At 40.7% G+C, this 19,335-nt stretch overlaps 1 protein-coding gene across 2 annotated transcripts in view; it reads right to left on the bottom strand.

The window, feature by feature from the left end:
• LOC100749721 (zwei Ig domain protein zig-8-like) overlaps window positions 1–19,329 on the bottom strand; it is a 59,611-nt gene extending 40,282 nt beyond the window's left edge. The window contains exons 1-2 of one of the 2 annotated variants that reach the window (XM_003491089.3): window positions 18,227–19,329; window positions 16,091–16,274 (exon numbers count right to left, since the gene is read on the bottom strand). In XM_003491089.3, the coding sequence (XP_003491137.1) occupies window positions 16,091–16,220 (130 nt within the window). In that variant the 5' untranslated portion in view covers window positions 16,221–16,274; window positions 18,227–19,329. The remainder of the gene's footprint in view (window positions 1–16,090; window positions 16,275–18,226) is intronic. The other variant, XM_024368993.1, reaches the window with a different exon arrangement.
• Between the last annotated feature and the right edge of the window lie 6 nt (window positions 19,330–19,335).

The following is a 19,335-nucleotide window of genomic DNA, read 5'->3' as shown; positions in this document are numbered from 1 at the left end:
TTCACGGATTTGCCGTAAATAACCACTTAGTTAACCCTCCTTAAATCTAACCGGTACTACGACGCAAGTTTGCGCAGTGGATCTAAGATCCCCTTTTGAATAATGCGCGTACCGTCGCCATTTCGCGAAGAAACTTTATTAAGCGAGGCCTTAAGATTTTAATGAAAAGTTTGCGACCCGCTACTCGCTAGAAATTAAAATTCTTCGCTCGTTATCATTGGCGTTGTTTGATTTTGACCGATTACTAGAAAACACCGATGTATGAAAGAAGAAAGCTGTTCGTCCATCGGTTCTCTGTTAAACTAAACTTTGTTATTAAGAATAACTTTTGCAATTTCAAAAGTTAATCGCCATTAGCGGCCATGGAACGCGTCCTATAAAGCGTCCTATAAATAGCCACACTTTGATGCGATATTGCTGTTTCGCCGCACCAACGCCGGAAAAAACAGCTCTCCCGTTAGTGAAATATTTCCGGCGAAATGACAAACGAGATTTTACCAAACGAGAACGTAATTCCTGAAATCGACTCGGCTCAAATGTCATACACGGCAGCCGTTTCAAAATGCAATTTACGTGTAACGTTCTACATCGATTTTATCCGCTACATCGAATTTGACTTATTTCGTAAATATGAAAAGCATAACAAATATCAGAGCCAGAAACTGCACCACGTGTGTACGAAATAATTCGTCTAACGGCCGACGTATAACTCATACTGATAATTACATTCGCCCCGTGAAGATAAGCTAACACGAATATTAAGTGTAGAATACACGGGGTGCAACAGTCGCATTAATTTCTCCTAAATCATAATAGATGGAGCCGAATTCGTATAACTAGACTTGCACTATCTATTTGTTTCGTTGCATCGCAATCATAACCGTACTACCTTAAATACGCGAAATCGATAATTTTACGCCGTTCGCCCTATCGTTGATACTTTCACTTACAAATCCATTTTATATTCAGCGAAATTTGCTTGAAATACGGTAGATTCGATAGAAAAAGATTCACGCTATAGCGTTTTTTCACGGTCCGCGCGAAACGACTCTACGCTTACGATCGGGACCCGATCTAATATTATTACGCGATGTACTCATATATTTCTTCTTCCTATCTCAGGAACCTACGTGTTTTTTTATTTTCCTTCGTGAACGAGCGGCCTTAAATAACGTAGCAAATTATTTAGCAAAAACATGGGGACGAGAATTCTGCAAAATTAATTTTACATTAACAGAAAATAACGATCGAGGAATTTTTTACCTACTTTAGAGGGAAATTACGAGGGGCCGGCTGGCTCGTTTGTTTATGCAGATCAAAAATTAGAACGAGGCGCGCGGATAATTGGAAACGCATTACTTTTGCATTGTATTCCGTGTGTAAGTAATTAAGCTGTCATTTGCAGCAGACTTGTTCATCGGACGTTTTTATAGCACGAGCCCGCTTAAGAATGTAACAGTCGGCTTGCTTCCTTAAACATCTAATGAGCCTACTTTCGTAGAAAATAAGCTATACAGCTGCTCGTTAAGAGCGTCTTCCGTCCTTCCATCCTCAAACAAATGCAAAACATCGCGTCGCTACGATTCGTCTTTAAATGTTTGATTATCGTCCAGACGCTCCTTTTTCCTACGTTGCGAAATCCTAATAGCGTAAGTAGCATTTACAGCCTGAAATCTCGCCGATATACGGCCAATTATACATATACTATTTCAAGAGAACACGTACCTACAGCTGTTCTTTCTTGCGTTAATCTCCGTATTTGAGTAGACGGACGAAGTATTAAGATTTAAAACACCGAGGAAAAATAATTTGATCGGGGAACTATAGAAATACTAAAAATTTATATGATCCAGCGTATTACCCATTGTCGTATCTTAAAATAATTGAACGAATTGGGCTACGCTAGGGAGAAGAAATGATTGATAGAAGAAACGAAAACCAAAAGAGCCATCGTTAATAAAATGAATATGTATGTAGGTACCTAGACCCGACCCACGATAATTTGCCGAAGGTTCCATTTCACATATCGCCTTTTCAATTTATTCAACGCATATTTTTAATTTGAGAAAGATCGAGCAGAGAAATCGCGAACAGCGCTATTCCACAAAGTATGCCGTCAAGAATATTCGTAAGGAGAATATGAGATAAGGGAGTAACATTTTTACATCGTTCTCAACTAGAGAACGTTGAAGTTGCCGGTGCAACTCCAGAGAGGTTTCCTTACCACTTCTTTCATCTCCCTGCGAGAAAATTTAATTTTTCCTCCGTCAATGTCGGGAACGCTGATCTCGTTATAAATACTACTTCTAATCTCGAAAAAGGCTAGAAATGTATTTCGATTAATTTTCTATATAATATTGTCCCTACCACGTTGGAGAATGATATGTTCTACCGTGACGATAATTAGAAGGTAATTCTTTATCGACGCTGCATGGGGTCGGTGATACGTGGAGTCTCAGAAATTCAGAGTCAAAGAATTAACGGGAAACTTTTTTGATACGTGCAAAGATTCGGAACCGTACTGTCGAGAATAACGAATAAGACGTCGCGTCGACCATGTTTCTGGAAATTGTGGATCAAATATTTCCAGAGAAACGTTGGCCGATAAAGTCGAGAGCGGAACTTTCGTTGTTTAGTTTTATCTTTGAACGAAGATGGAGGAAACGAGAGCATGCAGTTTTGAAAACAAGTACCCGCGTATTGGCTCAATGAATTCGCTTAATGAAAGCATTAGAGCATACCTTTCGAAGCACGTTTTCCAAGGGAACGCAGTTACCGCCGGTTTTGTGCTGCCCGTAACAATGCGCAACCACGCACACGTCCGACAGAGAACTCATCAATGCCGACGCTCTTCATAAACGTAAGAACGGAATTACCGTTCGCGTTAACCACCTTTCCTACTATCGTCGCACTAAAATCGTTCCTCTTTTCGTTACGACGCGATTCCGATGTCGTTCGCGATATTAAAATTCATACTGGAGATCATTCAACGGAACGCGAATCGTTTCATAAACGTTTCTCCAGAACATAGCTATATCGTACCAAACGTCTGCACGATTAAACAGAAGTATTAAATTTACACTATTTGCATTCGCAGAAATTCCTTTTAATTCTAGTTAACTATTTTTGTCCTGTTTACGTTGTACAACAACTGTCTTTACTCGTTTGAAATCTAAGGAAATTCGAGGGTATTTGATATTATGAAAAGATCACCAAAAAATTTGACATATGTATGTTATAACGTGTACGTCCGCGCAAGGTTGGGATGCTGCAAAGAGGATACCTTTCTCCAGAGGCAAAGGTATTTCGACAGAGGAATATTTTCTCGTCAGCGAAGAAGACACGGCATACGATATTAACTCGTAGACATTTCATACAGATTTACATATACGAAGGAGATGTGAAACGTTTGTTCCTTTCGTTACAGAGACATTCCTGCGTAGGAATTTGCATCTATTCCCTCGTGTTGATCATGGTTTGTTTTTCTTCTAGGTATTCTTTTTTCCAAGACGTCCATTTGGTCAGAAAGCAACGCGCATTCGAAGAAGAAATTCTCGAAGGACCGTTAGTCCCATCGACTGACGTGTAATCGAACGCGAAAAGGAGATTCTAAGAAAAACAGATGGCGTAAGCGTCTTTTCATCTCGTTTCAACAATCGGAGCTCCGCTTTAATAAGAGACCAGAAATATGAAAAACTTTCTTCGAACTTCGAAGCGAAGAACCGCCAGTGGATTTGCTAGCAAAGCGTGAAACGAAGACGCGAAAGCATTTTCATAGCAACCGGTACTTTAAACTGACTCGTCTGTTATGGCACTGACTTCCCTACGAACTGAACTTTCGTACTCTAGCTGCCGTGCGCAAATATTTGTTTTCCGTTAAGAGTCGCTCGGAAGAAAATTCGTCAGATAGACCTAAAAACGCTCGAAACTTTCGGGTCAGTGTTTCCTTCATCCAGGCTAATACGCTTTTAGCATAATCGATAAATCGTGGCTGTAGAAGTTGTTCGAATGCTCGTTTCCGCCACCGCATCCGATGATGAATTATACGGTTGGAAAGTCGCAAACGATAATAGCGACTCGGTGGAACGAAATACAGGAAAAATTTGTAGCTTTAATTTCGAATCTATGCCGGTTGCTCGATCCGAAGCCGATTCCTCTCGCTCGTCAAGTTCCGTAACCAAATTGCCCGCAATGTTTTTAAATCGAAACGCGATCGGTGTCGTCTGAAACACTAAACGTCGCGATTCTAAAAATTTGCGTAACAAGCTGGATACTTGGTGATTACGTTGGACGTTGGTTCGAAGAACGATTCGCGAAAGGAAGGAGGAAACCCGCAACTTTCAAGGGCGGATAGGTCTCGCAACGAGCGACGCTGAATAATCGTTCGTTTCGAAACGTTTTGAGAAGGCACGATCGAAACGAAGAAAAACAGCGTCGTCGATGCCTCCGTAACGAGGACGACGCGCTTATTAAAAAAAAACGCGCTGCGTTATATAACGAAGCAGCAAATTAGTCGAGATAGAACTGAAAACGCGATGCTTAAGATCCTCAAAGGAACTCCGATTTAATTAGACGAAATAGGGTCAGCGAACGTTTAAGGATATGCTATTCTCGAAACCAACTGGATGGAGTGCTCCTCTGAACCCGTGAAAATGTGTATACCCATTTCTCTCTCTTTGCCTTCTTACCGCGCTAAATTGCTGACTGCGATTTACCTGCGTCCACACTTTCGTCGCATTCATCTACATTTGCGCTTACAACTTTCTAATTGCGTTATCGCGAACGCGATAGGAAATGAATTAGAAAATTGGAACGAATAGGAAATGAATAGGAAAGGAATTTTGTGTTTTCTTTGTATCACGTTGATATCGACCTTCGAAAATTCAGAAATTTGCTGCACAGAAGAGAAAATACAAGAAAAGCATCGAGAATGTGAAAAATTTGGAAAGCTCGATTCAGGTTTCAGCGCTATTTTTACTTTGATGAAACACGCCAATTAGTTGGAATAATTACATTTAATTTCTTTTGTCAATCCTTTATTATGCTGCATATTTTACGTAATTGAAATAATGTCATATTTTCCGTACATTTTTAACGATAATTTTATTTGCGCGATATACTAGATACAACAAAGGAATTACTTTCAACCTCACGACCAGTTACATAAAATGAATGATTTAATAATACGAACATAATGTATCGAGTAATAATGGGAAATAAAGGCGATACGCGGTCCGAAGTGCTTTCAATAATTCCATAACGGATCAGCTTTGTGTACGCCGAGTAATTTGGAGAAAGCAAACTGCAAATTCGAACGCGATGCGATTTCTATTCCATTAAACAAACGGTACCCTTTCCGATGCGCGAAGCTTAATAAATTGTTGCGTCCAGTAGACGGCCATCACAGTATTAAAACACGCCTCGTCTGTACATACTCTCTATCGAAAAAAAGCAGCAATTAGCGTTAATTAAGCAACAACTACCGCTTTCTCTTCATCGCGCGACAAAGAATAAGCGGACGTTTTATCATGCTGTAAAAATTCTTGTTCGCAGACTACGATTGCCGGTCGTGAGATTGCCTTCGACGTGCAATTATCTTTCTGAGGAAATCTCGAGCCGATTAGTACCCCTTGGTATACATATTTGCAAAACAAAGGAGAGGTGTGCTTGACAAGGGAAAGTTTCCAGACAACGGTTTTTCGTCATTGTTTCGAAGGACAATAACCAGGCGAATGTTAAATCGTTACCAAAATGACGCGATATTCGGACGAGGAACAACGATGAACGAAGAGTGGAACCTTGATTATTCGGAATAAAAGTTAATTAGTCACGCGGCTAACTTGAACTCTAAAGACCAAAGAACGATGCATCGCCTTTGCTGAATCGAGTCGAGAGAACGTTTCACGGATCCGCGAATTTCGAAAGAAATAGCTTTGTCCGTCGAGCCTTTAACGATTCCATGGCGAGCTCCCTTAATAAAAGTCCGAACGTCTTTTCTCGTGGAACGAATAAATCATCGCTTCGACGACCCATTAAAAAGTCGAAAAAGGGTCTTATTACTTGGGAAGAGAAGGGAAGAGAAGAGAAGAGATGAGAATACCAGCGAGTAAAGAAGAGGCTACCGGAGAAAATTGCTGACAACTGCAGACGTGTCTTAACGATAAGGCTCTGGCAATCTAAGCATATAATCTTCTTAAGAGCTTTGCCGTTTAATTAAGAAAACAGTATTATAAACATATACAGTAACATAGAAAGCTCCTTTTTGTGGTTGCTTTATTACACGAGTATAGACTGATTCTTACTATCAGGTTCACCTACACGTGTATGTTTTCATCGTCGACGATAGAAAAACGAACGAAATACAAAACTACTTACTGCGTTTTGATAGAATTTAACGTTAAGCAACTTTGTTATTTCTTTCATAAATATTATTAATATAAATGACGATAAACGAAAGTGAGTCTCCGTCAACGTACATAAGTGAAAATGCAGAATATTTTTCATTTCTTTGATTTTAAAGATACGATTTACGATATCGTATAAAATTCAAAAAGTTTCATCTTAAATTATAGACAATTTTGGTTTTCTTTGTCTTTCGCGTTCTTTATCTCGACTGAAAAAGTATTTTAATCTTTAAAAGGTACCGCTTTGTACAGATGGAAAAATGTACAGATGGAAAATGGATCGATCGTCGATCTATAGGCGTTGATAATAGATCAACATCGAAACCAGCAAACTGTAAAGTACGAAAACATCTTTTACAAGGAGTCCTTAAAAAATGACATTTATCCATCAACGTCAGAGGCACAGGACAGGATTATGCAGTTTCAACTGAAATTCCGGAGATTTGTCGTTGAAGGTTCAGGATTGTCGAATCGTTTGTTCGATCGCGATTTTGACACTGACGAATCGGGATGATAGATGTGCCGAGAATTCATTGCGAAATCGCGGTAGCCTATCGAAGTCGTCGCGCAGTTTCGACGCAGAGAGGAAGAGCAAAAAAAAAAAAGACATCGTGCTTTCAACGAAACACGCTCGATTCGAATGCCTTAAAAATTCCGTCGATTTCGTTCCGATCAAAAATATGTATTAATCGTCGTCCGTGCGACAATGTTCGTTTAAATTTCCATAAGTTGTTCGGAAGCTACGCGACGAATATCGTTGATATCTCGATTTTTCCACACGGATAACGACGAATTTACGACGAGACGGAACAAGAAGGATACACGCACGTATGTGTTATTCTTCCAAAAGTTGTAACGTTCATTCGTTGAAAAATAATTCTCAGTTCTAACAGGCAAAGTAAGTATCGACGCGCATCGAAAATCACGATATATCAAACGAATACACCGATATTCCCATCGCAATTATCATGTTCGATGAATTGAGCTCACTGTATACTTTTAATCTCGCTATAGATTGTTTATAAACACGTTCGTTTTTACCTGTCCGTTTCCATGCAAATTGAAATTGCATTTTCGCCGATGCACGATCGAATATTATACCGCGAACCAAAACGTTTCTCGTAACGGACATACCTATCTGGCCGTCTATTAGTTATTCGCGAATCATCGAACGGTAAAGTTACAAATGACAAATGATACTAGAAACGAAGATCGAATATACTCCCGCATTCGTCTAATATCCATATGTATGCGCTTACGTTATTCCTCGAGTTTGGAAATGTTTTGTCAGTCTAGAATCGCATCAAGCGTCGTTCAGACTTTTGTTCAAGAAAGAAAGGAACGACATCGTTGTCTGCGTCGCGCAAGCTGCACCAGGCTTTCCGTAAACGTCGCATCTCGCATAAATATGGAAATTTTGAAAGTGAGGTTCAGCCATTCGGCTCTCGTCTTTTCACGCAACACCTTCGCGTTCGCGTTTGTATCCGTATCCGCGTTGCGTCTCGTTCGTTCTCTCCACACGTTTCACCGATATGCAGTGTCAGAAATATCTTGAAAATCTCGGCTGCACGCATCGCGTAAAACGATATGGTTTGAATATTAATGATAGAAACGCTTTTTTATCCGATACAACTTCGAGGACGCAGTGAGGAAATCCTTTCTGCGATTCTATTACGATCGACCGTATAGAAATACATACTTCTTACTCCCATGGTGACTCGTGAGTATCGCGCTACGCAGCTTTCGCGTGGAGAAGATCGATCTACGAAATTGAAAACGGTGGAGCGTGGCGAAAAAGGCCGAAGCGCGACCAACGAGATAGATACATGTATATATCGTACTTTGCTTTGGCAGAGTCCCAAAGGAATCGCCATAGCTTATCAGATACGAATTTAAACCGGTCCGCATAAAGTTCCGCGGTTCTTTCCGATCGATTGTTTTCTTCTAGAAGGTCAAACTATCTTCGATTTACGCGTTCGCCGGATCCCAGATAAATTCATCGCGCTTTCCGGAAAATCCAATCGATTCTTCCTCGTAACAGATAGCAAGACGAGATTTTCCTTCCCGCTCGTTAGTTCCGAAAAAAGAGCGATTTTTCGTTTTCGCGCAGCAAAAGAAACCCGGTTTACCTCGTCCGACGGACAATGCAGTTTATTCGTCGCTCGAGTAACAAACTGCTTCGATAACGCGAATGATCAAATCCGTTCGAGCAAATTACAGCCCGCGAGATTCGACGGAATCGAGACATTTTTGACGGTCGGTAGTTTCGCTTCGCAACTACGAGTGCATTTCGATTTCGATGCCGTGTCATCGCGATCAAGAATACGGAAACTATACCGCGTAGACTGTAACTAGAACACGAAAGTTACGGAAATTACGAAATAGAACTCTTGCTATCGCTTCCATTCTTTTTCTCGTCGAAGGGAGCGGAAGTTTCGCGAATCGTTTGGGAAATAAGTTGGAAGAACGCAGCAACGTTATGCGAGGAAGTTGCCGCTTTTCGATCCGGGAATACTTTTGTAAAATCTTTTCCATACGCTGATGCATAACAGTAGCGATAAAAGGCAGGGACTATCTCCTCTTCGTGGGTTGCGCTCACGATCAGGAGGATTTCGGTCGTTGACCACTATCTTTATTTTATGTTATGGTTATGTTACAATTATTGTTTATCATTTATGCTAATCGGTATTTGTCGTACTTTGCGTTTCTTGTAAAGAATCGGTGCAATTATTTACAGTTGTAAAATGTCGTTCATAGCACGATGATAAGTTTCTTTGATAAATATGTCTCGATGCAGTTGAATATTTCATACGCTTTTTACTCACTGGATCGTCATAGAAATCCTGAATCCTTCGAATATTCCACTAGTTTCATACCGTATCATCTGTCTTCGACATGCAATGAATCAGCGCTAAGTAAAAAGCTCTCGATTCTTTCGTTATTCGATCTCCTAGTTATTTCGAAAGCGCACAGTTTCTCTCACTTACACTCGCTATACAGAATATTCACGATCGATGGGAATAAAAATAGATGATAAAAATCCATAAATGATTTAAACCAATCTAAAACTGTCATGCACTCGTTGCTCGATATCCTTGAAAGTACAGTAGAAGATATTCGACGAAATTTAACGAAACGATAACGCTCGTAATTTCCAGGTAAAACGGCAAAATTGCAAATTGAATTCGTATACAGGGACGAATAAACAACAGAGCAGACGTATGAAAGTACAATGTACCGTGTGCGGATTCTTATCCCAAAAATTTCAATATAGAGGCATAATTTCCCGCGTGGAAATGTCATGTACGCATAGGGGAACGTCATCGTTTAAACGGTTGATCCCGTTATAAATTTCAGATTAGTTACCCGATTGCTCCATATTTTCTCGACAACTAAGCGGGGAGAGAAAGGAGTGTCTCGTATCGGTGACATAACAACATCGTAAATTGCGGATTGATATATCACCTGGTTTGAATATTGCGGTGACTGGCGTTATTTGTCGCCTTGATCTATGAGAATCTTCTGGCGCAGCGGTGAAAAACAACGCGAGCCTGTCCATAGGTTAAATATATTCGCGCCTGCGTATCTACGATCGCGAATATTCCATCGAATGTACCATCCGATTTGTTGACTTTTATTTATCGATATTAACAGCTACTGATAAATCTCGTTTATAAACTTCCTATTTTATACGAATATCGCACATACACGCGCTTCCATATATCTCTGCTTTAATTCTCCAAGTCAGACTTTTCAACGTCTCGTGCTCGTCTGAATTAGCTCGCAAAGAGCGTCATTGCCGCGCTGCTAATTACGAGCTATTACGACTTTTTAATTAGTCTTTAAAAACTTCTTCATCGAATCGGTTTTTAAGCGTACGTTTCAACAATGGCGCGGCGCGGCGTTGCGGTAGGTCAACCGGAGACCAAAGAGACGCAGGAAAGTATTATCGGATAACTCTAGCCGTAGGCACTCGGTTGGAAATTTATAGATAATCTCGAGTCTTACAATCGAGACAGTGACGTCTTTCTTCTTCAACCGAAACGAATTGTCCGAGCGGAAGAAAATGTAGAAATATCGGCGGACGACTTTCCATTACACCGAGCAAAGCCTCCTATCTCGAGGTCCTTGCTACTGAAATTCACGACCGTGTGTTTTAGCTTGTGAACCATTTTTCAAGTTATTTCTTATTTTTAATGAAAGCGTAGAAGATGGAAGCGAAGATAACAGAATTCGCCAATGAAGAAGCGAATAATTCTTTTGAAAAAGGGAAGGCCTAACGTTCCAACGACGAGATAATTTGTCTTCACCGAAACAAAGGTTAATCGATGTCAAACTTCGAAGTGATTTGAGACGCTTAGAATTAACCAGTATCGTTGTTCTCTTTCGATCGGGGATTCTAATTATTCTAATTATTCTAATTATTCGGAAGAACCTAACACCTGGATTGATCGATCTTATCTCAGTGACACTCCTTTTGTGCCGAATTCCTCTGAGATATGTTCACAGTTGAATCAATTGCGACCTACTGCGTTAAATGAGCTCGGAATTTAATTGCTAGCCGGCATAGAGGACAATCCGTCTTTATACGAATTGCAACAGTATCGTTACTGTGTTTAGTTCGAGTCAGGGACCTCTCTCTCAGAAGTCCGGAAATTCTCTCGATAAAGTTGGCTAACCTAGCAAGTCAAATAAAATATAAATATACATGTATGTTCAGCTGTTTATTATTACCATCTTTTCAATATAAAATCATATTGTAAAAAAATGAAATTTTCAAGCTGCACGCAATACTTTTTCACCTATGTTGCGGTTTATTCGTCCCATTTCAATAAAATTCGATTTTTCCATTTGAAACAAGATTCATAACCAGAATGAAAATAATTCCAAATTATTCTAAAATAATTTCAGGACCTATTATACGTGTATCTGCATAGATCCATCTAAACTACGTGATATATGAACATATTACATGGTACAATCGAATTTGAATATAATTTACTTAGTAAATAGACGAGAATGTTAATCGTACGTGAAATGGAAAAAACGAAACAGATTTAAATAGTTGTTGAACGATAGGTTTATCTCGTGTCCCTTTTGCTCCGATAAAATTAATCGATAGTTTCGATCCTCGAACGAACCCGTGAGAATTTTCGCAGATGTTTCTTCGGATCGGTCGAGTACGAGTTAACGTTTTCTAGTAATACAGTGCGCGTGAAAGAAAGAAGGCTGGGAAGTTTCGTTCTTTTACTTTTTTGACTTTGTCGTCGCCATACTTCTACCGCAGAGAGCACTTACACTCGTAAACGTCTTAGCAGAGGTGTTATTCCGGAACGAACATTCGTTAAATATCCAACGGAAGAAAGAAAGTCGACGGTCGGCTGTGCCAACCGAACCAGCCACTCCGAGAGAATTTGATCGTTTTATAGGGAAGAAGAACAGCCACCGATAATCCGTTCGAGAAACGATCGTTTTCCCTCTCGCGGTCAAACCACGGATGATGGATCGATTCAAACACGTTGCATCTCGTACCAATGGGACGTTACGCCTCGACTTTCTTCCGTCAGTCAACGATTTCGAGCGGCGATAAACGCAACGTGGAAATTTAGAATATTTTACGCTTGATAAAATTAACTACGTGTAGTCGACGATATTCTCCGCTTTACGAGATCATATCGAACTTTAAGCGTTCGACGATCGACGATACCGCGAGGTATGACGCGCACGACTATCGACATTCTGACTGCTTTTATCGTGGAATCGAACGTGAATCGCGATCGTTTGGCAATCGGATTCTCCGGTATCGCGGCGCCTTTAAATGCGATGTACGTGTACTTTGAAAACGGGTCTATCCAGGTGTTTGTACAGTAAGGTTCGCACGGTATTTGCGGTATTGCAGCGTACGTCAAAGAGAAATTGAAACGCCGAGCGTAAACCACATTAGTCGTGTATGACTCATCAACGTAGCTGTAATACTGCCTTCGCGTTGTTAAATAAACCTAATTCCAGCCATCAAATATTAAAGGCTGCCACGAACTTCTACAATTTGATGCTTGCCTGCTAACGTAACGTAAATTCTTTGAATTATAAATGAGCGTAATACAGAGGGATCTCTCGCTATTGACTTTTCTTCTACGCGTTTTCATTATTCTTGTTACTTCCACGTTTCGTCGCTTATTTTCACCGTCCATTTTATCAGAATCTACGAATATTTACCCAGTTTTTGAATCACAAGAGCTCGCGAGAATTACCTTCAACTTCTTGTTCAAGAGTTTACATTGCGGCTGGTTTTGATCGAGTGTTGTCGAAAACTTCAAAGCAGCTACCGTTATCGGAGAAACGACGTAATTTCATCGGTCCTCCGTTATCTTTTTATTTACTTTCTAATTCGTTGCTTGCGCAGCTTAATTTTCTACCTATAGATCGTGTCAAAATACCATTCCTCGACAAAAGCTTTGAAACACCTTCTATCTTTACAGGACAATAGTTTTCGAAGGAGCGAATTCTACAGTCGACGGACATGTTTTCTTACTTTCCGGCGGATTAAGTCCACTACTGCTGGAAGCGCGCATACACGTTGAGAAGCTCTACAAAAATGCAATCGCCTCTTCTTTCTTTACTAGATCACGCTTCTTCGATAAAGAGCAGATCGTTGTATCTCTATAACGAAACGAGCCAGCTGAGCTTTATATCTTCGCTTCGATTAAAAACGCTGCAATTCATCGACAATTCATCGATTCAAAGAGCACGTGTTAATATCAGTTGAGAATCGAAAGCAACGCGTTCGTACAAATCGCATTTTAAATACATTGGGTGGAAAAATAAAGAACAAAACATGTGTTAGAATATCGTCGATGGAACCTGTGTAACAATCGCGTTCAAAGTTTGACGAACGAACCGGTATATTCTCGTATATACGTATACATACACATATACATATACATACGTATGAAATCGAGTCAAATGTATATACGTAATAATAGGCGCGCTTACGTTTGTGGGTATTTAACTGTTAGTCGCTGTGTTCTTGTGTACCACGCGATGTTTTTTCGGAGGAGCGGAAGAAATGCGGAATACGGCTCGACGGGAAACTTACGTCGGGTAACAAAGCACGAAGAAGTTGTGAAGGCAAAATATGGCAAATTATTAACGGTGGCGGTTGTATAGGGGGAAGTTTCGCGAACGTAAATTCGTCGTTTCCTCGGATTTATAGTCGGAATCCGCGTAAAATGAAATAACCCCCGGTCTGTAAACTATAGTGTTCCATTTGCAGGAAACGCTTCGAAGCTAACATAGTTACGAACGTCGCATCATCGTGTCATTACGTCGTACGTAGTCGGTGAGACAGCAATAGACACTGGCGCGGAAGATAGCGACTGCGATCGCGATACGCGACACCGGCCGATACCGAGGAACACGCATCGAATCTATCCAACTATAACTTTAGGATAAACGTGTTTACCGCCGGCAAATGTCGAGTTTACTTTGCAAACCGAGAACGCGGAATCGCGTTTCCGCCCTTTACGTTCCTAAACTTATTTCGCCTCTCCGGCGTTTTCTTTCAACTTTTACGTTTCCTCTCCTCCGCGGAATTTCGATATCTGTTTTTCGAAGGTTGCTTACAAAGGAAATCAGCAAACAATGATAATCTAGAGAGACGCCAAACGAAAATGTACGGAGAAGAAAGAAAAACAGTTTGTTCCTATCGAACAGAAATTCCGTATTTCGATGTTTTATCCTATCGATTCGCGTTTTAACGGACTTTGATATTCAGGCTATCGAGATTTCTAGAATTTATTCGTGTAACACTCGACGGAGGGTCCTCGCGGTTGTCGACGGAAATTGTTTCGAAAAGAGCAAGCGAAACACGTACAATTTGGCAAGCTGCTAGTTTCAATATTTATGAGTTAAGAGTTTATCCTCTTTAGAGAAAGCACCTCTTTGAAAGTTGTAGCAACACTGTGGACGAATGGAAACGAAAGCAAATAGAAAGAAGTTTACCTGCAGCGTTTCTGTTTGTTAACAGTGCATATACACGCGTACGTTTGCGTAAAAAATATTTCTGGCTCACAATTTAACTGGCAACAGGATCAGAAGATTATTATTATTATCACTCGCGTAAAAAGCAAATTACATGTAACTTTACGCACGATATTCTATTAAAATTGTTCATTCCAAGAAACGCAAATTTAATCGTCCGCTAAACTCGACCGTAGCGTAAAAGTTTTCCAACGATAAAACAATAGGCTGCATTCTCGCGAAAATATTTGCAACGCGATATTTATTAAACGGAGGATAATCGGAAATAATTGATAAAACGGTCGGGAGAGGAACGAGCGCTGAGAGTATTGTAAAAAGTTCGACGAGCGGAATATTTGGTTCAACGAGCTTGTCGCGCGGATAGTACACATGTAGCGATGTAGGTACACAGCTGCTTTTTAAAACGTGCGTGCGTGCAACCGCTCTTTTAGTTGACCGCAACAACATTTGCAAAGTCCCTAGGGATCATTGTTTTCTGCAATGCGTTTTTATCTGTCCACGACGAGCCATGGCGAGCCACGCCCGCACACTAGTTAACGTTAATTTCCACTTCCTGATTCCTCGCCCCTCCGCGCTACCATTTCGCTCGTTGTGCACGTTTTCAACATTTCCACCGTTTCCAGTGTTTTCGGCGTTGCCTATCGTACATCCACCAGGTTCGCCAACTTTTACGACAATTCCATGACGCGTCGTAGCCACTGGCGTGAAGATAAAACGTTTCGCGCATGGAACCAACTTGGCTGTTTCAAAGAAGAACTGCTTTTGCATTTTTTTAATTACGTTTAACACCGATTTCCACGGGAAAACGTGACTCTGCGAATTAGCATGCTCCGATCTCGCGCCGTAATAAAAATGCTGCTGCGGATCGAACAGAAAGGTATGTACGTACATTGTACGTATATACTATACCGCTATTCGTGAATTTTTTCATGCGCGTTAAACGCACGTGACTCTATCGGTTGATCGTTAGCTATCGCGCAATAGGAATTTTTATCAAGTACGTACGTTATTCGGATTCGGATTAAGCCAAAGAGAAGAAAATTTTGATGCGCGTTTCAATTACTCGATGGGTAACTTTTACGAGAATTAACGAGACTATGAAAGCTTAGCAAAATGAGATTAGATTGTGAATTGTCGGACTGGCCAGTGTTGTTAACCGGATCAAATAGGAAAATTCTAATCAACGAGAGACGAACGCGAGCGTTTTACTCTCGATAAATCGAGATTGCGCGCGCGGACAACCCGAATAAACAGACCTATGTACACACTACGAAAAATTAGTGACAAAAGGTAATTGAACAACCTGTATATACGTGTATATAGCATCGAGCTGTATTACTTTTCGGATTGCACCATGGATTAAATGACACGTTAATTTTCTCTTCCCTCTCCGATTAATCGATTTTTTAACAAGAATTTAACGCGAATCAATTCAATTTCGAGCGAAAGAACTTCCAATGACAAGCACGCTGCCCGAATTTCATAAAACAGCTTAAAATTAGCTTTCAAAGTTACGAAGTCGAGTTAACTTTTTCTACAAGGACAACTTTTGTTCGATTACAAGTTCAATGGACAAGAAGAGAACGTTTTCTTATCGTGACGTGTGTAATCGTGCCAGAGTACGAACAAATTGTGCATCGGCTTACCGTGCAACAGTAGCGAAAAGAAGAAAATGCAGATCATCTTGGCCAGAGCTGGCGCGCACCAACCGCTCCCGTTGACGCTGTACCGTAAATCCATTCGCAGAATCTTCACGGTCCATCGTTTCCGGTACATTTCGCAACACCAGCCTCAAAGTCGTGCCAGCTCAAGTGAAGCGATATATCTTTTCTGCCAACAATAAACAGAAATTCACTTTCCGCTGCGAATTCTCGTCGTCCGCGAATCTCCTCGTTTTCGTTCCGTATCTCACCCATCGATATCTCGTTTTTCTTCATTAACGAAAATTACTCGCATCGAAATACATGCGCGTAACACCTGTTTCGCCTTTCTTTTGTTTCGTTTTCGTCAATTTTAATTTATACTTACAACGACAACTTTTTAAACACAAGCAGCCACTTACTTTCAATCAACTACCGATTTATTCGCAAATTCTAAATGACGCTACAAGTATTCGACAGATCGTTAAAGTCTCGCGTTAATCGAAAATAAATACCCCGCGATCGAATGTAATAATGGACATTTGCGTAACGCGAACCGTGTACATTACAGCAATATGTACAATAATAATATTTGTTATACAATTTATAGCCTGACCAGAGGGGTTGCCGATACGAAAGCGACACGACAGCAATTTCACGATGTTTACAATTTCGATTATCTATTCGTGGATTTATTACCGGCCGGTTATTACGCGGCAATAATCAGCCTGTTGTATGAACGAGCCGACAACCGTTGACGCGTCTGCGAGACTGGCTTGTGCGTAAATTGAAATCAATCTCGAATACAACTCTATCGTTGGATAATCGCTTAAAACGGTAGTCGCTTTAAATGCGCGCGAAAACTGTTTAGCTTCGTTTCCGCGTTTTAAAGCGCCTTTAACCTCCGCTCTCTTTTCACCTATTTTCCATTGGTCATTGAAAATTTATCTCTTCCAGTAGGAAATTCAACAAACGCGTAGCGAGCGAATTTCTGATTCAACGAAACCTGCTTCTCTTCGACCGATTATTCGATCTCGATCTCGATCGAGATCGAGATCGACGTACAAATTTTGGATCGTCGCGCTGTAGCAGTTGTGACTTGGAGACGTCCGTCAAGATGACCTGATCGTTGCTGCATAATATCGTATAATAATTGGCAAGAGTAATCGCGCGCAGGTGCAATATCGGACTTGACATATTAATTTTGCACGTCTGTCGTCGTACCGTGTAAATTTCGCTTAAACTTCAAGCCGCCCTTCTAATGCCCAGAACTAGAAATCGAATTTGTTCACCAACCTTGAATAAATACTACCGAATAAGCTCCGGATTTATTACGGCCTGTTGATTCGATTCCTCTCGTTACATGAACATCAATAACCGTTATCGTTGCACGCGTCTCCTTTTTACTTTGATCGATGAACGTGCACCGCCTGCTTCGTACTGTTTGACGATCGACGAGTGAACGGTCCAAATGAATTTGCGCAGGAATAAAAATTTGCTTTAAGTATTCGAATCGTGAATTTTAATAACTGATAGTTTTTACGAGATAATAGGCAATGTGTTTTATTTAATATTCGAATCGTATATATCCGTATACATTTCGTTCTTCGTATGCCGCACAGTAAATCAAAGGCAGAGTTGCTCCTAGGAGCAAAGTTCGCAAGTCATGATTGTGCTAGAAAATTCTAGGGAATCAGTTTCAGACAGTGAAACTTTCTATGACGTCTAAAAATAGGAAACACGATCGTTTCTTCCTCTGTAAATCGTTTATCCACGATTGTCCACGAAACAGTCCTCTTATTTCACGAAATATTTTCATAAATTTGAAAATTTAATAACGATTATTAAGCAAGTATTTTTACTGAACTAGATATGTGGCGAAACAAACGAAAGAAAGATCTGTAAAATTTTCCCAATCGATCGGAAGATATTTTCTAATTATCCGGTAAGCGATATTCTAGTCGAGTAGCGACGAGTAATTTTCGTAGAAAATTTAGTGGATATTATGCAAACGCAAATGTAAATGTAACGCGAACGCGTGTCCGACAGCGTTGTCACGGTCGAGTCAACGAACTATGGTGAAGAGCTGACCAGGCTGCTCTATGTACCGTACTTGATGCATTTCCAACGTGAAAAACGTACCGTGATCGCCGAAGCGACTTGCGTCAGCAGTTGTTGATCCGCAGTTACCGCTAAAACACGTCTATTGCAGTCGTGTCGAGGCCACGGGTACTTTTCTTGTCCGCTGCATTTCTCTTGATTTTTTCCGGAGCGTCCCGTTGAAGCTCAACGTGGAAACATTCATCTTCACACTTCACTAAACATTCATTGTTTCGGTACGATCACGCTTCACTTCGAATTTTCAGTCGATCAATTATCATTGTATATTATGCTTTTTTCTTAACTAGACACTCCACGAACTCACACGACGTTTATCGTTATAACGCGTTCTCGAAAGCCACGCAGTGGAACAGATCGGTTAAAAGGTAGCCGCAAGTAGGAGGATGGATTAAATTTCGAAACCGCCACCGAAATTTTACCGCGACGTAGGTACGATACCCGTCATATATAAATATATATAATAATTTTTAAACCGATCATACAGAAACACCACTTTCAATGGCTAAGAAGTACGTACAACCGAAATTGGATAACGCGTCTACCAATAGGTTATGCATATTTTTACGAGTCTGTTCATTTTTGCAAAAGAATTTTTAACAAATCACGCTGCGTTACAGCCAAATCAAATTACATGCAACACAAAAGGGAAAAGAGTTAGATTAACTTACGGTATCGCATAATACGTAATTACAGTTACAGAGTAATTCTATTTCCACATAACCTAACTTTCACGGTCGGATCTTCTCGAAGATATTTGAAAGAACCTTTTTTCGCAAAACACTTTCTTATCGATTCGTTCGACGATGGATTAGTCGCACAGTTCACAGCGAACAAGATATCCCGAACAAATCAAATTTCCACGTGACAAACGGATGCATCCTGCGCGAAGATGCACTTACGGAACATGGAACTCGCGATGAGTCCGCGCAGTCGACGATCGCCAATCTAGTCGGCGGTTCTTCCGTTTTCCTTAAGTGCCACTCGTTCGTCATTCAGCACGCACACTCCGTTCTTCGTAAACACGTTTCGTCGCGTGTGTACAAGCATCGCCGATACCGCGGGCAGTGCCGGTAGACCGACTGAAACGAAATCGCCGCGCCACGCCGGAGCAACAGAGAGAGAGCGAGAGG

The sequence above is a fragment of the Bombus impatiens genome, unplaced genomic scaffold, assembly GCF_000188095.3.
Source record: "Bombus impatiens unplaced genomic scaffold, BIMP_2.2 scf_0504, whole genome shotgun sequence".
Taxonomy (NCBI): Eukaryota; Metazoa; Arthropoda; class Insecta; order Hymenoptera; family Apidae; genus Bombus; species Bombus impatiens.
This window is presented reverse-complemented; position numbering and strand designations above follow the sequence as displayed.